This window comes from Mytilus galloprovincialis, chromosome 3 (genome assembly GCF_965363235.1).
Source record: "Mytilus galloprovincialis chromosome 3, xbMytGall1.hap1.1, whole genome shotgun sequence".
Classification (NCBI taxonomy): Eukaryota; Metazoa; Mollusca; class Bivalvia; order Mytilida; family Mytilidae; genus Mytilus; species Mytilus galloprovincialis.
Genome location: NC_134840.1, coordinates 25,740,096 through 25,763,087, shown reverse-complemented (window position 1 = coordinate 25,763,087; position 22,992 = coordinate 25,740,096). Strand labels below are relative to the sequence as shown.

Here is a 22,992-nt window from a genome sequence, read left to right as displayed (position 1 = left end):
TCACTTCCAGTGTTTTACACATTAAAAATTTGATTAACTTGATAATTACCACCCTAGTACCAACATATGTACACACCTAACTTGTAAAATTATGTTTTAGCTAATGAAATGCCTCCCCCTGTAATTTATTGGCAAACAAAAATGTAACTTTGGCCTGTGAAATCCATAAAAAAAATAGTAAATTAATGCCATATCTTTGATTAAAAAAAAAAATGTTTTACTTGCTCGTGTGAGCCAAGTTACTATGCGTAAGAACACAACCGTTATGTTTAAAAGAATAATATTTCTGTTTCTCAATTTATATATCATAACAAGTATTTCCAATGCCTTACAGTATTATCAGATTATTACATGGCATTTTTCATATCGCATGTATTATCAGCCCTAGGTTCAATATCAGCCCAAGAGCCGCATGGCTCGAGGGCTGATATTGACAGAGGGCTGATAATACATGCGATATGAAAAATGACATGTTATGATCTTTTTATCATATGCTTCAACAATGGAGAAAAATAACAGATTCATATATCGATCCTTTTACGTGGTTCCCAAATAGAAGTTCAAAGATTGAAAAGTTCATGGACGTCAGACCCAAATTTAGTACATTCGATATCAAATCTTTCTACCATATGCCTCAACAGAGAGAAAACAACAATATACATAATGAACACTGTTTGGAAAAGTCAACCTTTTCAAAGTAACTTTCTAAATTATGTTCGAAACTTATAAAGAATGCATTTATTTAATAATTTGTTTGTTTTTTTTATTTTTATTTTTTTTGTTATTATTTTACACAATATTCTTTTCAGTATCTAAATAATTGTTTTGTACACTATTTCGTAATGTTTTTCACTGAAAATGTAGCATTGAGGTGTATTTTCCGGAATTTGCCGAGTATCACCGAAATGCCTTGTGATAAAGTTACGGAAAGGCATGTGATAACAATCGAAGCATGTGATAAACTTTTCATATCAGCCCGCTAAGCACCAATTCGAAAAATATGGAATTTACGTGAATTTAATGCTATTATCATACAGTAAAAATCATATGTTATTTAGTCTAAGTATATGATAAAGCGGGTTATTTTCTCTCTTATTTTCGCGAAAAGAACAAAATCGCCAAAATAAATTCCACCAATTTAAAAGTGCACATGCAAAGGTATGATACAAGTTTTGAATCCACCAAAATAATAACCGCCAAAATATTTCCTATACCTTATTCAATGAAAATCGCTAAATTTTACATCCGCAAAAATAAACCACTTTATTATATACCGGTACTTAGTAGTAAATACAGATAAATTGTATGTGTAATACAATCAATGGCAAGCGTGCTGTATCAGCCACCCGTGATGATATCGATATCAGCACGGTTGCAAAAGCTTTATCATACCTTTAATCTGTATGACGTCACATCATGGATTGCAGTCACTGTTGCAAAGGCTTTATCAAAACCCTAATCTGTATGACGTCATGTCAAACCTATAATCTGTATGACGTCATTTCAATCCTCCATATCTGTATGACGTCATGTCACATAAAAAAACATCTACTTGAGATATATAATAAAGTGTATATGATATGGCTTTTTCAATATCACACACCGTATCAACCCTCAACCAATATAATCCCTCCAGCAGAGCTCTTGGGATTATATTGGTTTCTCGGGTTGATACGGATGCGATATTGAAAAAGCCATATGATATTCTCTATATACGGTACTGCTCACATGTAATGACTGGTCTCAGGGATTCTGCTAATATGTAATGACTGGTCTCAAAGATATAACTAAGGTTTGTGTATTTATTGGTCTCAGAGAGATACTGCTAACATGTAATGACTGGTCTCATAGATACTGCTTAGGTTTGTGTATTTACTGGTCTGACAAATACTGCAAAATTATACATAAACTTGTTTTGCAGATACTACCAAGAAGATATATGATTGAGGTATCAAGATACTGCTGAGCAATATGTATTGAATGATCTTTGGCTAAAGCATGTGTTCTGCATTTCATCTTTTATTGGAATGCTTGAATTATATATCTATTAAGACACTATGGCAGCTTCCCATCATAATATGAATGTGTTAATGTGTTATGACAACTCATTCAATGGCATCTCACCAAAGCAAGTTATATTGTGACTGTTACTTTTTAAAGTTTACCTTGAAGATAGACTGACCCAAGACCTTGAACAGCATTACTTTAAACTATCTTTTGTTTTTCAGGAATATCACCAAAAGTTGGAAAAGTCTGCAACAAATGCTAAGAAAACTGTAGAAAGTAGAATTGATCATATAATAAAACAGAATGAGAAACAAGAGGTAAATACTTTGGAATTTGTCTTGAGAAGCATATGCTACAATAATATTTATTATTGCATAGCAATATAATATTTCCCACAGAAAGTAACCAAAAGTTAGTGTGCAAAAAATTCTAATATTGCACTAGTGCAATAAATCATCAAAATTCATGACGTCATCAACAACAAAATCTTAGTTTAAACAAATTTTTACTTTCAAATATTATATTGCTATACAATAAAAGGGTTATTGCATAAATATTGGGGAATATTGTCCCTCGTAGAACATATATTGCACTCGCAAGCTCGTGCAATATATTCCCCAATATTCATGCAATAACCCTATAGTATTACTAGGGGAAGGCTTTGTGAATGAACTTTTGAAAATAAATAAGTTTAAGGTCATTATTTTTATAAAGATAAGGAAATGTAAAACAATAGTTGTAAAATGGCTTTAAAGTTATAATACGGAATAAAGGAAACAAGAGTGTTTAAACATTCACTTGTAGAGCTATCCATCATGCTCTTCTGTTTTTTTTTATTTCTATTTTATTCTTCCTTATATAGTTGAAACTTTATGCTCTGTATCGAAACCAGATTATATTATTTGATATTTTACCAAACCCTTCAAACTGATAAAGTTGCTTGAAGTGTCATTTAAAAAGCTCTCAATCTCTATATGTGATTTCACCTGTCTAGTTTGTATAGGTAGTGTATTGACAGTAGAAAATACTGTAAATGGATTGTACTGGTCCTTTTCTGTAGTGTAATGTAGATTGTTTTTTCTTCTTTTGAAATAACCAGTATTTACTTTAGCTAACACTTACTTTATTTTTTATGTAATAAACTTTCCTAATAATTGAGTGTTAAGTAGACTGACATTATATAGAGATAATTTTTAGCTTAGGTAAACTTGTATGTTTTTAAAGGTGAATTTAGGAAGGCCCTGTCCAAATTCAGGAGCCTGATAGTCAAGGGTTGTTGTTTGTTGCTGTGTTACATTATTTGGTTTTTGTTCATTATTTTGTTCATAGACCTTGTTTTTTTTTTAATGGTTTTACATTTATCATTTCGGGGCCTTTTGAAGGCTGTAGGGTGAATTAAAGTTGTTTTAAAATTTCTGTGTCATTTGGTATCTTGTGAAGCACTTTACATCTATTGTCTACCTTGAAATTAATTCATAAAACTTTTTGTTTTACCTTCAACAAACATATCTTTTTCATGAAGATTTCTGTACTGACCTGATTAATGACATTTATTAATTTCACTTCCAAAATTATATCATGAATAAATGGTTCTAAAAGGGAATTATTATTTTTTGGCAACAATAATACAACAAATATGGCAACAAGTGTTGAACTTTATTATAAGGTTGTTTTAGAGAACTTGCATCACAGTTAAAACGTGCCTTTTTAACCTTGAATCCTAGATGATTGATACTCTTTAATACAGAATGTAAAACAAGAATAAAAACTTCAATACAGAATGAACAGTAGTCAGCCTCTCGATCAATTCTTGAACTTGGTCAATAAGGAATATTGACTTTCTCCATTATACAAAGGAATAAAGCCACTTGTGTTGACTTTCATAGTTGTAGGTTATAGTGAAATAACACAAACTTTAGAATGTTAAATAGTTGACAAGCAAAACATTAAGATGGGTTGTTTCAGTAGCAAATATGTTAGTAAAAAAGTTATGAACATATGTTAAAAAACTATGACATTTTAAATTTGTTAATGAAAAAATCGGTACAATGTGTTACTCGAAGAAAAAGTTGACTTTTTTGCAAAAATTTCTTAATTCATTAATCTGATATTTAATTCTTTTATTTTCATTTTAAAGGTAGTAGAAAGGGAGGAACAAGAAAAGTTGGACAAGAAGATTTCTCATCTTGCCGAAAAAACTGAGTCTGTGTTAGATAGTGTTCGCCAGCAAGCCAATGAAAGTGTAACTAGTGCTAGGAACCTTAATAGTAGTCTGGAGGAAGAATTCAGACGTGAACGTCAGGATAGACTCAAAAATTATAGATATGGCAATAATAGGGAAAAGTCATGGCTTTTGGAACAAGAGGCGTAAGTTGAAAAAAATATTCAAAATTAGAAACTAATTAACTTATTTCTGTAGTTTTATTAATATTTTAGTGAATTTATTTTATTGCTGTCAAGGTTCCTTTCAAGCAGTTTAAACAATAAATTGAAAAATATCTTGGAAACCAAACTATTTAGATAAAGTGAAGCTTAATGTTTTGATTAATGCCTTGAAGTGCTATAGAGTAATGTTGTGTTTAGCATGGAATTTTCAAAAGTAATGAATTTTAAATATCAATGAAAATTCTTACATCAAGTATTATAATTTGAACAAAAAAAAATGACCATAAAGGGAACATGATGCGTTGCATTTAATGGTACTCCGTATATAACACACTATCTTTGATAATATTGATTTTGATAGGAAGTCTAATCTCTTTTTTTTTAAATAATCAATTTTATTGCACCTTTAGGAAGTCTAATCTTCACTGGATAAAATTTAAGTTTGCAGAGCTGAAATACTTCTTAAAACATGTATTTTAAAATTAAATTTTAAGGCAAGTGCTCTATTTCTTGTAGGTAGAAACTCAATAAGCTGCATTAATACTGTACAATATAATTTTTTTTTATGCCCCACCTACGATAGTAGAGGGGCATTATGTTTTCTGGTCGGTGTTTCCGTTCGTGCGTCCGTTCATGCGTCTTTTTTATGCCCCACCTATGATAGTAGAGGGGCATTATGTTTTCTGGTCTGTGCTTCCGTTCGTTTATCCATTCTTCCGTCTTTTTTATGCCCCACCTACAATAGTAGAGGGGCATTATGTTTTCTGGTCTGTGCTTCCGTTTGTCCGTCCGTCCGTCCGTCTGTGCGTCCGTTCAGGTTAAAGTTGTTGGTCAAGGTAGTTTTTGATGAAATTGAAGTCCAATCAACTTGAAACTTAGTACACTTGTTGCTTATTTTATGATCTTTCTAATTTTAAAGCCAAATTAGACTTTTGACCCCAATTTCACGGTCCACTGAGCATAGAAAATGAAAGTGGGAGTTTCAGGTTAAAGTTTTTGGTGAAGGTAGTTTTTGATGAAATTGAAGTCCAATCAACTTGAAACTTAGTACATATGTTCCCTATAGTATAATCTTTCTAATTTTAATGCCAAATTAGATTATTACCCAATTTCACGGTCCATGGAACAAGGAAAAGGATAGTGCGAGTGGGGCATCCATGTACTTTGGACACATTCTTGTTTTTTAATTTAAAAGAAGACATAAGTATGGAAGGAAAAACTAATACCATGTAAATAATGAAAAAAACAAAAGCAGTAAAATTATGATTTTCAATTTCAATATATTTATACTAAAGTGAAAGCCTGGTTATTTATTGGATAAAAAACAACTTGAAGTAACTGTCAAAATTTTATCATCATCATTTCAGAATGGATAGCAGACAATCAAGAATGGATGAAAATGAAAAGGAAAGAAAAGCAAAACATAAAGAATGGATGAGAAAGAAAGATGAAGAATCAAGGAAGAAATTAATGAGGGTTTATGGACCAACACCTGTATTTGATACATGTAATATATAGTTATGTTTATCTTTATACCTGATTTATCCTGAACATCCAATTTATCGATAAGCATTTGTATATACTGATATTGTTTCAAAGCTTAATATGGTGATTTGAGATTAGGAGAAAGAAGTAGCTCAGCATAACAATTTTGATTTGGCAGTGTTACCACTTTATACTGGCATAATAGGCTCTGGCTGTCATAATGTTCTGGTGAATATGTTGACATCTATAATAATAATTGTAAAACAACTTCAGCTGGTTACATACCACACTAGTCATGTGCAGAATTTAAAAGATTCTACTGTTATGGTTGTGGTGTTTACCCAAGTTGACTGTTTGATCTGATAACTATGTTTTATCCCACGGTCAAGATTAATTGCATGAGATTTAAAAAAGAAAATGAAATTTTTAATAAAAAGAGTTCAGTTTGTCAACTTTAAACTTTAAAAAAGAAAAAAATCATTCACAATTAATAATACAGTCTTCTTATATTTTTTCTGTATTCTTACTATCTGTTGTTTCAGCTGTATCCAAAAGAGGTGCACCATTCAAAACATCAACACCCAAACTTATGAATAACTCCACTAGAGCATCTCCACGACCGAAGTCAATGGCATCATCCATGTCTACATCAAGGTCACGACCTCAGGATCAAGAATTAGAGGTCCATATGACAGAATTTGGAATGAGAAGGGTAAAAACAGATGACTACTCTTTTGGTATGCATGATTTAGTATGCTTAACTAATAGCATGATTGACCTATTATACCAGGTTATTTGGCAGAGAATTGTTCTAGATAGTGTGAAAGTGCTGATTATTGTATCTTTCTGTTTTAGACTTTTGCCAAATTTTAGGAAAAATATTATTTTTATAGATAGATAATATTTGTTAAAAAGTGGATTTAATGCTAAAAAAATAATGAAAAAGTTGCATAGAATTTGAAATTTGCATTTAGAATCAGTTCTTTTTACTATTCTCCAGTTAAAATATATTTTTGTAATATGTTTAAATGATACATATTTGAAATGCGTTTACTTTAAACAAAGGGTCCAAAGGGCCTGGTGACATCTTATATAATTTTTTCTGGAAATTTGTTTTACCAGTAGTTTGAGGTTTTGAAATCAACTGTTCTGAAAATATAACTGATTTATTCCCGACCTTCATAGGAATGAAGATTCTACCATGTTAACTTGGGTTAAATTAACCCAAAATTAGTCCACTTTGTATGCAATGAAGAACAAGATTGCAAAATAGACTCTAAAATAAAAATTGACAAGTTATCATTTTGATTTTATGTTACTGGAAACACATGAAATAATACATATTAGAGTTTTGTGAAAAAAAGTAGCAGAATAGCAGTATTGAAGCCAAAAAAACATGGTAATGTACAAGAAATGAGTAAACACGAATCACTCTGTCAGATTCAAAGTGAAATTACAACTCATTAGGATTTGAAGAAGTGTTAGCCTTGTTATGAAATAGCCTCATTTCATATTTGAAATATGAATCCGCAATGTTTCAATTTTTTACAAATTCAAATATATTTAAATTAATGATGTTGGACCACCAGTTTTTTTTATCAATATGCTTGAATGTTAACACATTTGGCCCACACATTTATAAACAATTATACAATGAATTTGTATTGACTGAATGGATAATGAAGAAAGTTATTGACTAGTTATAATTGTTTAATTCTAAGTTTTTTTACAGGAAACAATGAGGTTAAAATAATGCTTTTGTATCATTCTATCGCTGCTTGCATTTGAATTTATATTCACAATTACTTAAATTAGTTAGTAGGCATGTACAATGGGGTATTGTAGTAGAATTTAGAATCCAGCTTCATTATATATGAATTAATAAACTATTATTGCTTGAAAGGTTTTAATACTTACTTCCTTTTATATCTTTATTATTTAGTTGAAATTTTGTTTTGACGTGAATTCGTCCATGTAAAAAATGAAGTTTTAATTAAATTATTTGTAATTCATCAATTTTAAGAATTAACAATAAACTTGTTTGTATAAGATTGCATGTATAAATTAGTAAGTAAATCAGTTTTAGATATAATATAAGTATAAAATTCAAGTTTTTTTTATGTTTTACCCAATAGTGATATGGGCTATAAACTTAGATGCAAGGGTCAATGCATAAATTCAAACGTTATACCTATTAACAATAAATTGAAATTATTTATTTTACAAATTACTTAAACACTCATTATACTCTTTAAATTGATAAATAGAATTGTTGTCCACGGTCATATTGACAAATTCTTTACACATATATTGAAATAAGAAAGTATTTAAATTTTTCTTTCTATAGTATATGTTGACAGAAGTCATCCCTAGTGACAGAGCTATATTTGCCACAGCCTTCAATTATTATTAGGTATATAATATTTAAATGCAAGCAGTGTAGTTATGTATGGTAGTTAGTATATGTAGATTGCTTCAAAGATTGGTTAAAATTTTAAAATATATAGTTGATATGATAAAAAATACTGGATTTATATATATATTATGATTCCATTAACATTATATATTTCAGATTTTTATAAGAATTTTAAAAATATTTACAAACAAGCTTACAGTTTATTTCTCAAAATTTCAGACTGTGTTTAGTAAGAGACTGCTTTACATTTCCCAAGACTGGATCATATAACAGTAAACAGTTTGATTTTTATCAAATAGTGACTATAGTTTTATGAAAGATATATGATCTATAACCATTTACTGAAAGCTATTTAAAAACTTATCTTATCTTAAACTTATGAATTTGACTCTAAAAATATAATTTGATGTTTGTTTTTCTCTTTTCTGGTACCAGTTGTGCTGCATTAGTGATATTCATTTTTTTTCATTCAATATTCATTTAGAAAAACTTACTCTAAAGTTTATATTGAACATGGATGAACTGAAGTATTGTTTTTATTACCAATCTACAGCATAAGCTGTCTACAGCATAAGCTGTCTACAGTATAAGCTGTCTACAGTATAAGCTGAACTATTTGTTTAATTGAAGTAACAAATAACTATTTATTTAAACTTTTTCTTAACATTGTTAGAAATTTTAGCACTTCAATTTTATATGTGATTACCAATTTTCTGTTGATTGAGGAAGAATTGTTGAATATCAGGTTAACTGTTTCCCACCAAATCCACAAAAAAGTAGTAGCCCACAAAAAATGATGGGTCCACAGCACTCATGATAATTATATTTTAACAGTCAAGCTCAACCCTTTTAGAATTGATTTTGAAAAGGGACTCAGAATCAAGTTAGGTTTATCAGGTTTTATTTCCTTATCACCTGAAATTTTAATGTACATCTCCTTATTTTTTTCCCAATCATATAACTTTATCAGGTAATTAACAAGATTCAAAATTATGGAATCATAGAAATGTCATTCATTTTTCCTTAGGATTTTGTCTGAAACTGTGTCTTCATTACTAATCTGTATAAATCCAGAGTTTTGTTAAGATCATCAACTTGTCAAACCTAAGTAACATTGTAAGACTATGCATAACCACATCATGTTTATAATTACAGCTAAAATGAGCACACCAAAATCACGTTCCTATATGAGACCTGCGGGTGTATTACCAGGTACATTTATATGCTGTCACTGCTAGCACAACCTAACATTAGCTTTCTCTATAACCTTGCTTGTAGCTATCTTTGTTCATCTGTATTGTATTTGATAAAAATGACTTTAAAGTGTTTATGCAGTGGGTAATCAATGGTTGGAGGGTTGTACAGGTTAACATTACATACTTCCTGTTTAATTAAGTAATAAGAGTAGGTCAGTTATTCAGAAATCTTGTGATGTTTTATAGTGTTATTTCTGAATGCTGTTCATTTAGGTCACAATGACAATATTTTTTCATTGTTTAGGATCACTTCCAAAGAGCCCATGAGGATAAATACATGTTTTCTAGTTTGGTATTACAGTCCATACTGACCTATAAGTACTGATAATATTAAAAGGTTTTTACATATAGATACTGTAACATATCAGCTGTCAGTCACAATATGAAGCTTGTTTGCAAGTGAGCACAGCAAATGAGCTTTCAAGACTTCATATTGTATCTACCAACTGATGTTTACAGTGTCTACCAACCAATTCATAAGCTTTTATTGGGGCTGTTTTCAAGAATGAAACAATCTTTTTTTCTTTCTTATACTAGTTAACCAAAAGAGGACTTGTTACTTTTTAAAAAAAAATTCTCACAGTTGGAGTAAATATTGTAATGTTTGTGAAAAGTGCAGGTCAAAGCTATAACCAGTAGGCCAGACTCAAATACAACTGACTTCACAAAGTCATGGTATGGGATTTTACTAACAGCTGAGCAGGGTGACACAGCTGCAGTAATATGGTACATGTATTTCACTATTACAATCCTTTCAGTAAATAAAGAATAACTTTTTGGTCAACATGGCATTAGATAAGTTTTACCTCTAAGAAGACATAGTGATCAATATGTCTTTCAATCAAATTATCCAGTTTTAGTCCAACTTGACACAACAGTAATTGAAGTGAAACTGAGGCATGCTGTTTTAGTTTAAGTGCATTATAATAATTTGTTTTACCTAACAAAAGTTCCAATGGAAATTCATATCTTGACTTACATCTAGAAATTGACAATGAGGGACGATTAAAAACAAAACTTAACGACAAAAGAGATGGTTTCAGCTTTCCAATTGTTAACTTTCCATTTCTAAGTAGCAATATTCCGGCAGCACCTGCATACAGTGTATATATCTCCCAATTGATACGATATTCCCGTGCTTGCATTTCCTATCATGACTTTCTTGATAGAGGGTTGTTGCTCACAAGAAACCTATTAAATCAAGAGTTCCAAATGGTGAAGTTGAAATCATCTCTTCATAAATTCTTCCGACGCCATCATGAGTTTGTAAACTGTTTCACAAATGATATCGAATATGTTCCTTCAACATAACTACATTCCCCTTCCCTTTCATAAATGTGACCTACTGAATTAGACTACAGTATTTACCGGATTTGTTATCTCATAAGCAAAACGATGGGTACCACATGGTCCGAGACCACAATTGTCGTCCCTTGATTTTTGTTGTTCACAAATATAGTCCCTAGTGTTGACAGTGGGTTACTTGCCATTAATTTTTATACCCCTTCCAAATTAATTTCTCCATGTTTAATGCCTCAAATTGCAAGTAGGGGGGTAAAATTACACTGTAAAAAAAATTGGGTCCAGAATTTTAAAGGAAAGTAGTGATTTGGTCCAGCTGAAAAAGGTTGAAAATTAGCACTTCGGAAGCTGTCAAAAGATTTCAAGACGCCCTAAACATAAAATTGTCCATGTCTTGAGTTAGAGCCGATGAAGTTTTCTATAATTTTGATATAATTTGTCCCAAAAGTAGTACAACACACTGTAAAAGTTTCTTTGAGAAAGAGCAGGTGGGATTTTTTTTTATTTTCATTTATGTTCTAAAAGAAATGCACTACGAAATAATTGTGGTCTCGGACCACATGTGGAGCAGGATATCTGCTTACCCTTCCGGAGCACCTGAGATCACCCCTAGTTTTTGGTGGGGTTTGTGTTGTTTATTCTTCAGTTTTCTATGTTGTGTTATGTGTACTATTGTCTGTCTGTTTGTCCTTTTCATTTTTAGCCATGGCGTTTTCAGTTTATTGTCGATTTATGAGTTTGACTGTCCCTCTGGTATCTTTCGTCCCTCTTTTATAAACAATACTATAATATCTTTTTCTTTTAGAACAAACATTCTGTACACTTTTAAGTCCTTTAAAGGAACAAATATTCCAGAATGTTTCTTCCTTTTAGATCTAATACTATAAAGGAACTTCTTTTCTATGAAATCTTGAGTAAGCATTAGCAGCATCAACAATTCTTTATACAAGTATCTCAGTGCTAACTGTTAATATGTTAGTGTATTTTACTTTGCTAAACCAACATGTACAAAAGTATGAGACAATTATAAGGTGAAGGATGATTATAAAAAGTAAACAAATAGTTAGAAAACATGACAATATTTTAAATTTCTTGTACATTTGGACCAAATATTCTGATGTCATAAAAAAATGTAAACAAATGTCATGAAATGTTGATACAAACAACATCTTGCTTGAAAAACAAAAAAAATAATAATGTCTCACCAAATTCGTAAGGCTTATAGTTTCATTCATTAACAAATTATCTCATTAACCAATTTACTTTTGTGAAATAAAATCATTACTACCAGGAATGTTGAAATTACTTCTTAAAATTGTCTTGTAAGCAATAATTTACAAGTTATAATATTTTTTTTTATTGGGGTGCGCTTGAGGCTTTTTATATCTAATATTTAATGTTTTTTTTTCTAATAATTTAGTCTTACAAACATGATGGAATGTTAGGGGTATAGTATTATGGTATAGCACACTGGGATTGTCATAGTGCTTTCATATGTAGAATTAGATCAGATTTGAAGAATCAGCTTTTATACTTGTAGTATTTTTTTCAACTTTTTTTAAATAATATTTTTAATAGATTATAGTAAAGGTGGGTGCTGCTTGGTAAGAAGAAAAACCTCATTAATATAACTAACAAACATGTCAGATCAGTGGAATGTAAAAATAGAAATGGAATTGATTATTATATTTGAATAGCATTAATCAAAATTAAGTTAGATGCATGGTTCTATACATACAGGACTGGTCCAAATCAGTTGTAATGAAATTTCCTTCAGCTATTTTCAGTAAGGCCTTGATCTCAGATAAAAAATTACCATAATACCCTATTGATATAGATTATTCTAGAGATTTTGGTCACATGCCATTTCATATTTAAAACCATAACAGAATACTTTTCCATGAACTACACGTGGAATTGATGTGTTAGTCTTTTACAGTCACTAAATTCTTAACAGAGTAGAAAAAAATAAGAGAACTTGATATTTAATGTCCACTGATTTGACAAAAGTAATAGAATATTGAAAAAAAATAGCATGAAATTATACAAAATGCAATTAAGCATTAGTAAAAGTGGCTAAATATGTTTAATATATACACATGCTGTATTTCAAATGTATTTTTTATAGATAGTAAACACACTGCAGTAGATCTTCAATATAATGAACATAGTACATGTATTTCATAATCCACATTCAAGAAAACAAATTTTGAAGAATGTTAAAAAACAGAAAGTCTTGTAATAGAATGAAGTAAAATGCTTGAAAGAATTGTCTGTTGTTCATAATATTGATGGTTTAAATAAGGTAGAACTTGAAGCTGTAATCATGCTTAAAATAAGTAAAGTAGATTTTTGACATTTATATTACTTTGTACATAAATGACTTAAAAGAAATTCAAATATTTCGCTAATATGGAATATTTTTGATAAATTGCAAATGCAAGTTTCTTTTGAATGAAAGATTCCCAGGAAAGTATATCTCCTATAGTTTAAAACATTTTATTATTATTAAGACACTCTATTTTCCATCCAATTTACTGGTGTTACCTAAATTTTAGGGAAAAAATATAGGCTAATAAAGAAATATGTGAAACTGTGAGTAAAACTCCAATACTTGTAGATGGGTTTTTCTCTTTGGACGGGATAGCTTTATTCATATTGGTGTAGGTCACTTTCTGATTAAAAGCTTCTGTTTATCTGGATCTCCACAAAAATTGATGGAAAATGAAATAGAAAGACTTATTAATTCATTTATTAGAATAGGATAATTTGCATTGTATGGTATTTAAATAAAAAAAAAAACATTCAGTTTATCACTTTGCAATCTTTTCTGAGGGAAAGTATGTGAATTTAGGTTGTTCTTGTAAAATGTCAAAAGATAAATTTAAACTTGCATAGGCTGTTCCCTTCTTTAAAAGTATGTCTTTTCAAAAATACTGAAACTTTTATCTTTTTTAAATTTCTGTGATCAATAATTGGTCAGTGGTAACCTATTTACCCCAGCTATTGATTGGAACATTTTTATACATGTGCATGCTTGCACCTTTTCAACCTAAACATATATATGCATGGATTTAGTTTGATAGCACACTACACACACTTTTGGGACAATGAATATTGTATCTGCAGGCTATGTATAGTTAAAAACTTATAACTTAACATTGAATACCCCCTTATTGGTTTGATTAGCTCTTCAATGTGTGTAAAAGCTTTTGGCTTTGAGCATCACTGAAGAGACATTAATTGACGAAATATGCATCTGGTACAGAAAATTTTGTAACATTTATGTTATTATTAATCCTATTTTAGGTTCATGCAGAAATATGCTTCAAACCTAGCAAATTATGAACTTGCATTTATTTGTCCCTCCAACTTTTTTGTCTACACTTTGTATTGGCAACTCCTTTTCTACCAGCTTCTTCTTTATTTTCTGATAGTATTGGATTTTGCAGATATCCTACAACAAAACATAGAGTTCCTAAAATCTATAAAAGAATTAAGGCATTTTAAGATTGTATAGGTTTTGGGGGTTTTCTATAACAAAACATAGACTTACAATACTCATATCTATAACAGGATTAGGTATTTTGTAATTGTAACTTCCCCAAAGCTGTTCTGGATTTCTATGAATCTTTGACTTTATGGCATTGTGCACCTTCTATTTTACTCCTTATCTGATTTTTTTTTTTTTTTTTTACACAAATCATGCATTTTGTGGAATAAAATAGTGTGGAGGGAGTTATTATGATTAGTGAGCTGTGGTCACAACTTTGTATTTTTTTTACTATCACTATGAGATTTGATGGTATTCAGGAGCAGATATTTCAGCACAAAGTCATGATGCATATCATACCTATAAAACTATCTTAAGTAGGTCAATATTTTTGACAAGTTGATCTAAGACAAACTAACGTTATCTCTTTAAATTAGGTCTTAATTTGATATATAGCTTCCATGTAGGTAAAAAAAAAAGCTTATCTTCTCAATCTTTTCAAACTTAAATTTTATTTCAGTATACTGTGGATTTATTATTATTCGTTGGATACCAATTTTCATGGATTACATAACTATAGGTTAACTACAAATTAAAAGTTTCAATAAAGTACAAATTTTCTATAGGCTTGTGTGGAGATGTTGAAAACATCATGAAATCAAATAATCCAAGAAAACACATTTGTTGCTCAGTTCATGAAACTTAGTATCCATGAAAAAAAATGAATCTGCAGTAATGCAGAAGGGGCTGGTGGAATGCTTCACATGTAATTGATGTTTCTTTTAGATTCATCAGGATAAAGGTGTAGGATATCCTTTGGTTTATATAGCTATATTAATTTTATATTGCAGAATTATTCATGAGTTGATTACATAGTTCCCAATGCATATGTCAAAAGGGTATAATTCTGAACATCTTTCAGAATGGGAGTGCTATACATTCCAGTATCATTTTTTGTCATCAATACAGACTAAGTACTATATCAACAAAATCTTTATTCCCACACAATAAGCAACCATTGAAAATCATTTTCTCATTTTGAAGACTCGTACAAAATTCCATTTTCATATTTTGTTGGTTTTCTCACTCTATTGTACATTATTATATTAGAATTGATTTGATACTTTTACAAAATAACAGCATTGAATGAACTTTACAACATTGAAATTCATATATCAAATTGTATCTCTATTTTATTGTTTATTTTGTAGTTTGGATGCAGTTTTACTGCACATTATTATTTCAGCAGTTAAACATTTTGGTTGTTTAGTAATCCAGTATTTTATTATGATGTTTTACATATATTCTAACTTACCTTCAGAAGTGGTACATTTTTTTATTATCAACTTTTCTGTATTATTTCTCAATGTTGTAATGACATATGAATGATTTGCAGGAAGAAGACACTGTTCATAATAAAATGTGTATGTTAATAACCTCCCTTTGACAGCTAGATAAAGACACAATTTCAGGAGAATCTTTTGTAAAACTTTCATTGCTAACTAAAGTATCTATGTTTTTATAATTTCAGCCAATTGGACTCCGAAGTATGACGGTATAAACCTCCGACCAAGAGCTGGATTAGTGTTTGTTGAACCGACAGTTTATGATGAAGTGCTAAAAGAAGAAAGATTGCTCCGAGGGGGTCAAACAAGAAACTCTACAAGAAATTTAACTTTAGAAACAGATAAAATGTTAGAAACTGTAGAATCGTGACAAAGGCAGACATAGTTTTCTATTTAAATAATTTCATTCATTCCATTTCATATAAATCTTTTAATTTTAATTCTTATTTATGATTGTCACCGATTTTTATCATGAAAAGGTGTTGTGTAATAACTGTCCTGGAATAATTATTTATTGTAAGACTTTAAAAAGTCTGTTTAGAAGTGAAACATAATATTGCAAGGAAATACTCAACAATTGTTTCATAAATGTAAATGTGTATTCCAGTCACAAGAAATTAAAGTGGATTATCTCCCTTTACCTTTGTTCTTGGTTTATAAAAATGTCTTATACCTCTTTAGGATATTCAGATTTCTTTACATAAAAAGTCTTTCATTGAATTAAAGTTTAATAATTTTTCATTGTTTTCTTTGATTGGCAAGCCTTAACACTAATAGTTAGTATTATTGTGTCACCTGTTAAAAAAGTTGTAGTGTTTCTTGTTTCATTTTGTTTGTCTGCATGTATGTTTACATCCATCCATAGTTTCTTTTGAACTTTTATGTAATCAGCTACTAAATTTAAATTTGAATTTAGGCGAACCTATTATCATTATGGACCTCCTATTTAATTTTGATTTAAATGTTTGTTTTTCTCTTGATAAATCATAGTGCCATTCTATTACAAAATTGAGAAAGTTTGTTTTTACTACTAGACTAGGTGTTGCACCCAAACTGCTGACAGTATTTCTATCTATCTTTAATAGGAGCTTTAATACAAAAAGAAATTGAACATCTTTTATTTTTTTGTTATGACTCTTGTTTTCAATAGTACACATAACTATATAATCTGCAGAAATGGGGAATTGGGAATATATTATCACTGTTCACAGTTATCTTTGTGATATTGCTTTTTACTTATATTCAACACTGATTGAGTTAGTTGTCACCATTTGAGTCAATATGTATTTTATTAGAATAAATGTGACTTTCTTCAATTGTGTCAGTCTGTCATTATTTTGTGATCACTTGATTTCCTGCTTGGAACAACAACAAAAATGAAACCTATTTAGGATTTTGGCTTTAGAAAATTAAAAAAAAATCCATTTACATAAAAATAAAGTATTTCTCAAAATAGAAAGCATAATACATTGAAATTATCCCAAAACATTGAAAGATCTGTGTGCCTTTTCTAGTTACATGAATTTTAAAAACTACAATTTGCCAAGATATGTTATTGTCAATATACCTCAATTTTCTTGCCAAATGAAAAAGGGGAGACAATCTTGGTACTCCTAATTTTGTAATAATTTATTATCAACATGTTGTTTGCTAATATGACTGTTTTAAAGATTTAACATTTAAATGATCAATGTTGTGTAATTAGAGATATGTTTGAATTCTTTTATCTAATCTTTATTGATCTTTAGATACACAAATTACTTATTAGTAATTTAAAGCATATCTGTGATATATGATTTGTTAGTTTTGTTTTTCATTCATGTGATATAAAACATTCGTGTGATATAAAACGTTCCGTCCAATTCTATGTGATATAGTTGTAAACAAGAATTTTTTAGCTTGTGAAATGTTTTGTTTTAGGCCTGCATAGCAGTACATGTATGTTGTTCTATTTTGTTTTTCTTTTTTTGCTGAAATCAGTAAAAAGGTCACAAAATAGCATTTTAATTGGATACATGATGATCTCTTTTGTATGATATAGATAATTCATTTTTGATTAATGAAAATTTTAATCTATATCACAATAATTACTTATTAAACTAAAAATGCATAATACCTGTACGATTTACTTGATTGAAATGCAAATACTGTTAATAACATTTTTTTTTTAAAGAAACACAATCCATATATAAACAATACTATTATTTTTACACAAATTAGAATCCTAGTGCTTTAGTAATAGTACTTTGTTGTTAAAAGATCAGAACTAAAATATAATGATTTTTATGAACTGTTGCCATGGGAATCAGTTACGTTGTCATTGGTTGATTACTAGTTCCATCTTGTTGTATACGAACCATTTACTATTATGTGTGCCTAGTGCTCAACTAAATTATGTTTATTGATAAAACAAATGATTAAGTAAAGCTTTAAGATTTTTGCTATTCAAAATTTATACAAACATTTTTTTTTATAAATGTGATTCATGGTTTTTTGTGGAACCTGCAACTTTAGTTGCAGAAAGCTTGACATAGGGATAGTGATCCGGCGGCGGCGTTAGCTAACTTCTTAAAAGCTTTATATTTTAGAAAGTGGAAGACATGGATACTTCATGCTTTGTATATAAATGCCTCATGTTACGAAGTTTCCGTCAGTCACATGTCCAATGTCCTTGACCTCATTTTTATGGTTCAGTGACGACTTGAAAAAAAAGTTAACATTTTTTGTAATGTTCAATTCTCTCTTATTATAAGTAATAGGATAACTATATTTGGTATGTGCGTACCTTGCAAGGTCCTCATGCCTGTCAGACAGTTTTCACTTGACCTCGGTTTCATTTCATGGATCAGTGAACAAGGTTAAGTTTTGGTGGTCAAGTCCATATCTCAGATACTATAAGCAATAGGTCTTGTATATTCGGTGTATGGAAGGACTGTAAGGTGTACATGTCCAACTGGCAAGTGTCATCTGACCTTGACCTCATTTTCATGGTTCAGTAGTTATAGTTAATTGTTTATGTTTTGGTCTGTTTTTCTCATACTGTATGCAATATTTCTACTATATTTGATGTATGGAATGATTGTAAGGTGTACATGTCTAGCTGGCAGATGTCATCTGACCTTGACCTCATTTTTAATGTTCAGTGGTCAAAATTAAGTTTTTGAGTTTTGGTCTTTTTTTTTAATACTAGATGCAATAGGTCCATTATATTTGATGTATGGAAATATTTTATGATCTATATGTCAGCCCAGCAGGTTTTATTTGACCTTGACCTCCTTTTCACGGTTCATTGCTCATTGTTAACTTTTTGTGTTTTGGTCTGGGATTTTTAAACTACAAGCAATAGGTCAACTATATTTGTTGTAGGGAAGAATTGTTAGCTGTGGATGTCTGTCTGGTATCATTCATCTTACCTTGACCTCATTTTCATATGGTTCCTTGCTCAATGTTTAGTTTTCTTGATTAATGCTAAGTTTATGTGACAGTTGTAATCATGGTAATAAAACTTTATATTTAGGACTATCAACATAATATCAATGGTTAGTAAAGAAGGCGAGACATTTCAGCGTGTGCGCTCTTGTTTTTTTAAATCTATTGACAAAATTTATGGTATTGAGCAAGTGCTTTATAAGGAAATAAGATATGTGTATCAAATTTTTAAATTGTGACGTGGCCTTGTTTTATACTGTTTGTACTTGACCAGATTGTTTTTTTCTAGTTGTTATAGTTAATAATGAAGTTGTTATATATTTCAGTTAAAACAACTGAATTGAATCAGTTACCTTGCTTTATATGTTTAATTTATCATGTGACTACACTGTTATATATTGGTTATTGTTAAAGGATTGACACATTGCACAACATATAGTTAGTATTATATAGTATAATGCCAAATCAACAAGACAATAAAAATAACATATTTTTACAATTCTTTATTTGTTTATATATAGTGTTTGTTGAGCCTGTGATAGGGAAAGTGATCAGACGGCGGTGTTAACAATCTTCTTAAAAGCTTAATATTTCAAAAGGTAGAAAACCTCCTATACTTCATACTTTGTATATAAATGCCTTATGTTTTAAAATTCCTATCTGTCATTTCTCCATTGTCCTTTACCTCAATTTCATGGTTCAGTGACTACTTGAGAAAAAAGTTTTTTGTTATGTTAATATCTCTCTTATTATAAGTAATTGGACAACTATATTTGGTATGTACGTACCTTGCAAGGTCCTCATGCCTGTCAGATAGTTTTCACTTGACCTCAACCTCATTTCATGGATCAGTGAACAAGGTTAAGTTTTGGTGGTCAAAGTCCATATCTCAGATACTATAAGCAATAGGTCTAGTATATTCGGTGTATGGAGGGACTGTAAGGTGTACATGTCCAACTGGTAGGTGTCATCTGTCCTTGACCTCATTTTCATGGTTCAGAAGTCAAAGTTAAGTTTTGAGTTTTGGGTTTTTTTTTCTAATACTAGTACTATATGCAACAGGTCAACTTTATTTGGTGTATGGAAATATTTTATGATCTATATGTCAGTTACGCAGGGCAGGTTTTATTTGACCTTGACGTCATTTTCATGGTTCATTGCTCAGTGTTAATAAGTTTTTGTGTTTTGGTCGGTTTTTCTGAAAACTATAAGCAATTATAGGTCAACTATATTTGTTGTATAGACGAATTGTTAGCTGTACATGTCTGCCTGTCATGGTTCATCTGACCTTGACCTCATTTGCATGGTTCATTGGTTAATGTTTACATTTCTTGGTCAATGTTAAGTATATGTGACAGTTGTAATAAAGCTTTATATTTGGAACTATCAACATAATATCAATGATTAGTAAAGAAGGCTAGACATTTCAGTGAGTGCACTCTTGTCTTGGATCTTGCTTAGTTTATTTTATAGTTGTAGTTTATATTTAGGAATATTACCATACAATCAATGGTTAGTAAAGAAGTAGAGACATTTCAGTGTAAGCACTCTTGTTTCTGAAAAACTTCAAGCAAAATCTGACACTTATCTTTAAAGCTCACAATAAAACAATCATTTATCTAAATCAGTAAATGGTAGATTAGTGCTTCCTTCTTTGGTCTAATCAAGTAGTGATAAAAAGAAGACCCCTGGGCAATATTAGGTGACAAGTGGAGAGTTCCACGATTTATTGCTTACAAGAAATAAAAAGATGTGGTATGATTACTAATGAGACAACTCTCCACCAGAGATCGTTTGATGTAGAAGTTAGGTGTATAGGTCCACTGTACAGCCTTCAACTAGGAGAAAAACCCATACCGCATAACATGGATTTCATATTTTCATGAATATTGTCCCTAGGTGAGGCTACAATATCAACCCCTATCCAACTCTCAAATATCCAAAATAATTTTCTTTGAAGTTTGGATATTTTTTCTCCAGTCCCTCTGCTTGTTTTTCCATTAGTGTTCATTTGTTATCCCCTTTTTATATTATGTTCATTATCTTGCAAATTTTTTCTTTACTACTTTGCACATTCTTCACACAAAAATTCAGTTACTCTTATAAAAATAAGATGTATGATTGTTAATGAGACATCTCTCAACCAAAGCCCAAATGATGTAGAAGGTCTGTAACTTGTTTTTTTTTTTTTTTTTGGAAAGTTTGCTATAGCTTGCTATAAAAAAAAGTAAAAACACAAAAATACTGAACTCCGAGGAAAATTCAAAAAGGAAAATCAAAAATCAAAAGGCAAAATCAAAAGTCCAAACACATCAAACGAATGGATAACAACTGTCATATTCCTGACTTGGTACAGGCATTTTCTAATGTAGAAAATGGTGGATTGAACCTGGTTTTATAGCTAGCTAAACCTCTCACTTGTATGACAGTCGCATCAAATTCCATTACATTGTCAACGATGCATGAACAAAACAAACATACTCAAAGAGTAAAAATGTCAAAAATAGGGGTACAACAGTCAATATTGTGTTATCATCTTAATATCACTACATAAACAACAAATGTAACAAAGTAGCACAAAAAGGCATACATCAAATTTAACATTCTCATTTTGCTTTTCTTATACGGCTGAATTTATCTAGTATGTAAAGTCTACCCATAAATGAAAGAAGGTTTTCATTTCTGGTGTAAAATTGCGCGTTTGAAATTCGCACAGGTAGACATAAAAATAATTTTGTCGTATGACGGCATACATAATTGCAGACTCACGTAAAGTAGATATAACAAAAAACAGACTTACAGTAAAAATAATAAATAAAATAATGGTGTGGTTCAAAGTATGACGGGACACATAAGTACAGTTTCACGTCAAATACGGCTGAATTTATCTATGTAAAGTCTACCCATAAATGATAGAAGGTTTTCATTACTGGTGTAAAATTGCGCGTTTGAAATTCGCACAGGTAGACATAAAAATAATTTTGTCGTATGACGGCATACATAAATGTAGACTCACGTAAAGTAGATATAACAAAAACCAGATTTAACAGTAAAAGTTATATATCAATATACTAAATAAATAAATGATTGGGAATTCGTTAAAGTAATAAAAAGTCAAGAAAATTTCCGAACGCAATTTGGTTCCGAATAATATCTATCACGCTTTGTACATGCAGACTCCACGCGGCCTTCACGTGATTTTACTATTTTTAGAATAATTGCATATATAGTAACGAAATGCACTTGATTCAACCTTTACTAATTATGCAACATTTTTGACCTGGCCGTGATTAATGTCCTATAATCAGAACCTATGCAGCTTTCACCTGATTCTCTATTTTTAAAAAAATGTCAGAGTAACCTGTCCATATGACCTTGATTGATTCTTATCATGTTATTTATATGGAGCGCCTAAATAAATATCTTATTGACAAAATTTGTAGTGTCAAATGTTATATTAATTTATTTATGGCATCTTGAACTATAAATGCATACTATACGCTTTTATACTCCAATATAAAAAATAGAGGCTAATAGGGTTGTAAAGTATAAAGAAATTTAAAGAGAATAATTAAACAAAAATAAAGAATACAGATCAATGACATGATAATGGGAAGAATACAGAAATTCGCGACTTCAATCGAAACACTCTTTAAGCAATATTTGCTATTTGCTCATTGGTGAAGGTCGAAAATGCTTCATTTTACATATTTTTTAAAGCAACTTCTAAATATAATGCATTTCGATTCACTCATTGTTGAAGGCCGTAAATGCTTCATTTTTCATATTTGTAATCAAATTCTAACGAAATATAATGCATTTGGTTTTTCTCATTGTTGAAGGCCGTAAATGCTTCACTTTTCAAATTTTGCT

At 30.2% G+C, this 22,992-nt stretch overlaps 1 protein-coding gene across 10 annotated transcripts in view; it reads left to right on the top strand.

Annotated features, from left to right (window-relative positions):
- The window catches only part of LOC143067531 (uncharacterized), a 64,518-nt gene extending 44,900 nt beyond the window's left edge, over nucleotides 1-19,618 (top strand). For 5 of the 10 annotated variants that reach the window (XM_076240855.1, XM_076240857.1, XM_076240856.1 and 2 more), the window contains 6 exons: nucleotides 2,229-2,324; nucleotides 4,145-4,374; nucleotides 5,760-5,899; nucleotides 6,420-6,614; nucleotides 9,449-9,505; nucleotides 15,876-19,618. In XM_076240855.1, coding sequence (XP_076096970.1) covers nucleotides 2,229-2,324; nucleotides 4,145-4,374; nucleotides 5,760-5,899; nucleotides 6,420-6,614; nucleotides 9,449-9,505; nucleotides 15,876-16,060 — 903 coding nt within the window. In that variant the 3' untranslated portion in view covers nucleotides 16,061-19,618. Of the gene's footprint in view, nucleotides 1-2,228; nucleotides 2,325-4,144; nucleotides 4,375-5,759; nucleotides 5,900-6,419; nucleotides 6,615-9,448; nucleotides 9,506-12,271; nucleotides 12,299-12,429; nucleotides 12,456-13,409; nucleotides 13,447-15,875 lie in introns of all 10 variants that reach the window. The other 5 variants (XM_076240860.1, XM_076240861.1, XM_076240862.1 and 2 more) reach the window with 5 other exon arrangements.
- The last annotated feature ends 3,374 nt before the right edge of the window (nucleotides 19,619-22,992 follow it).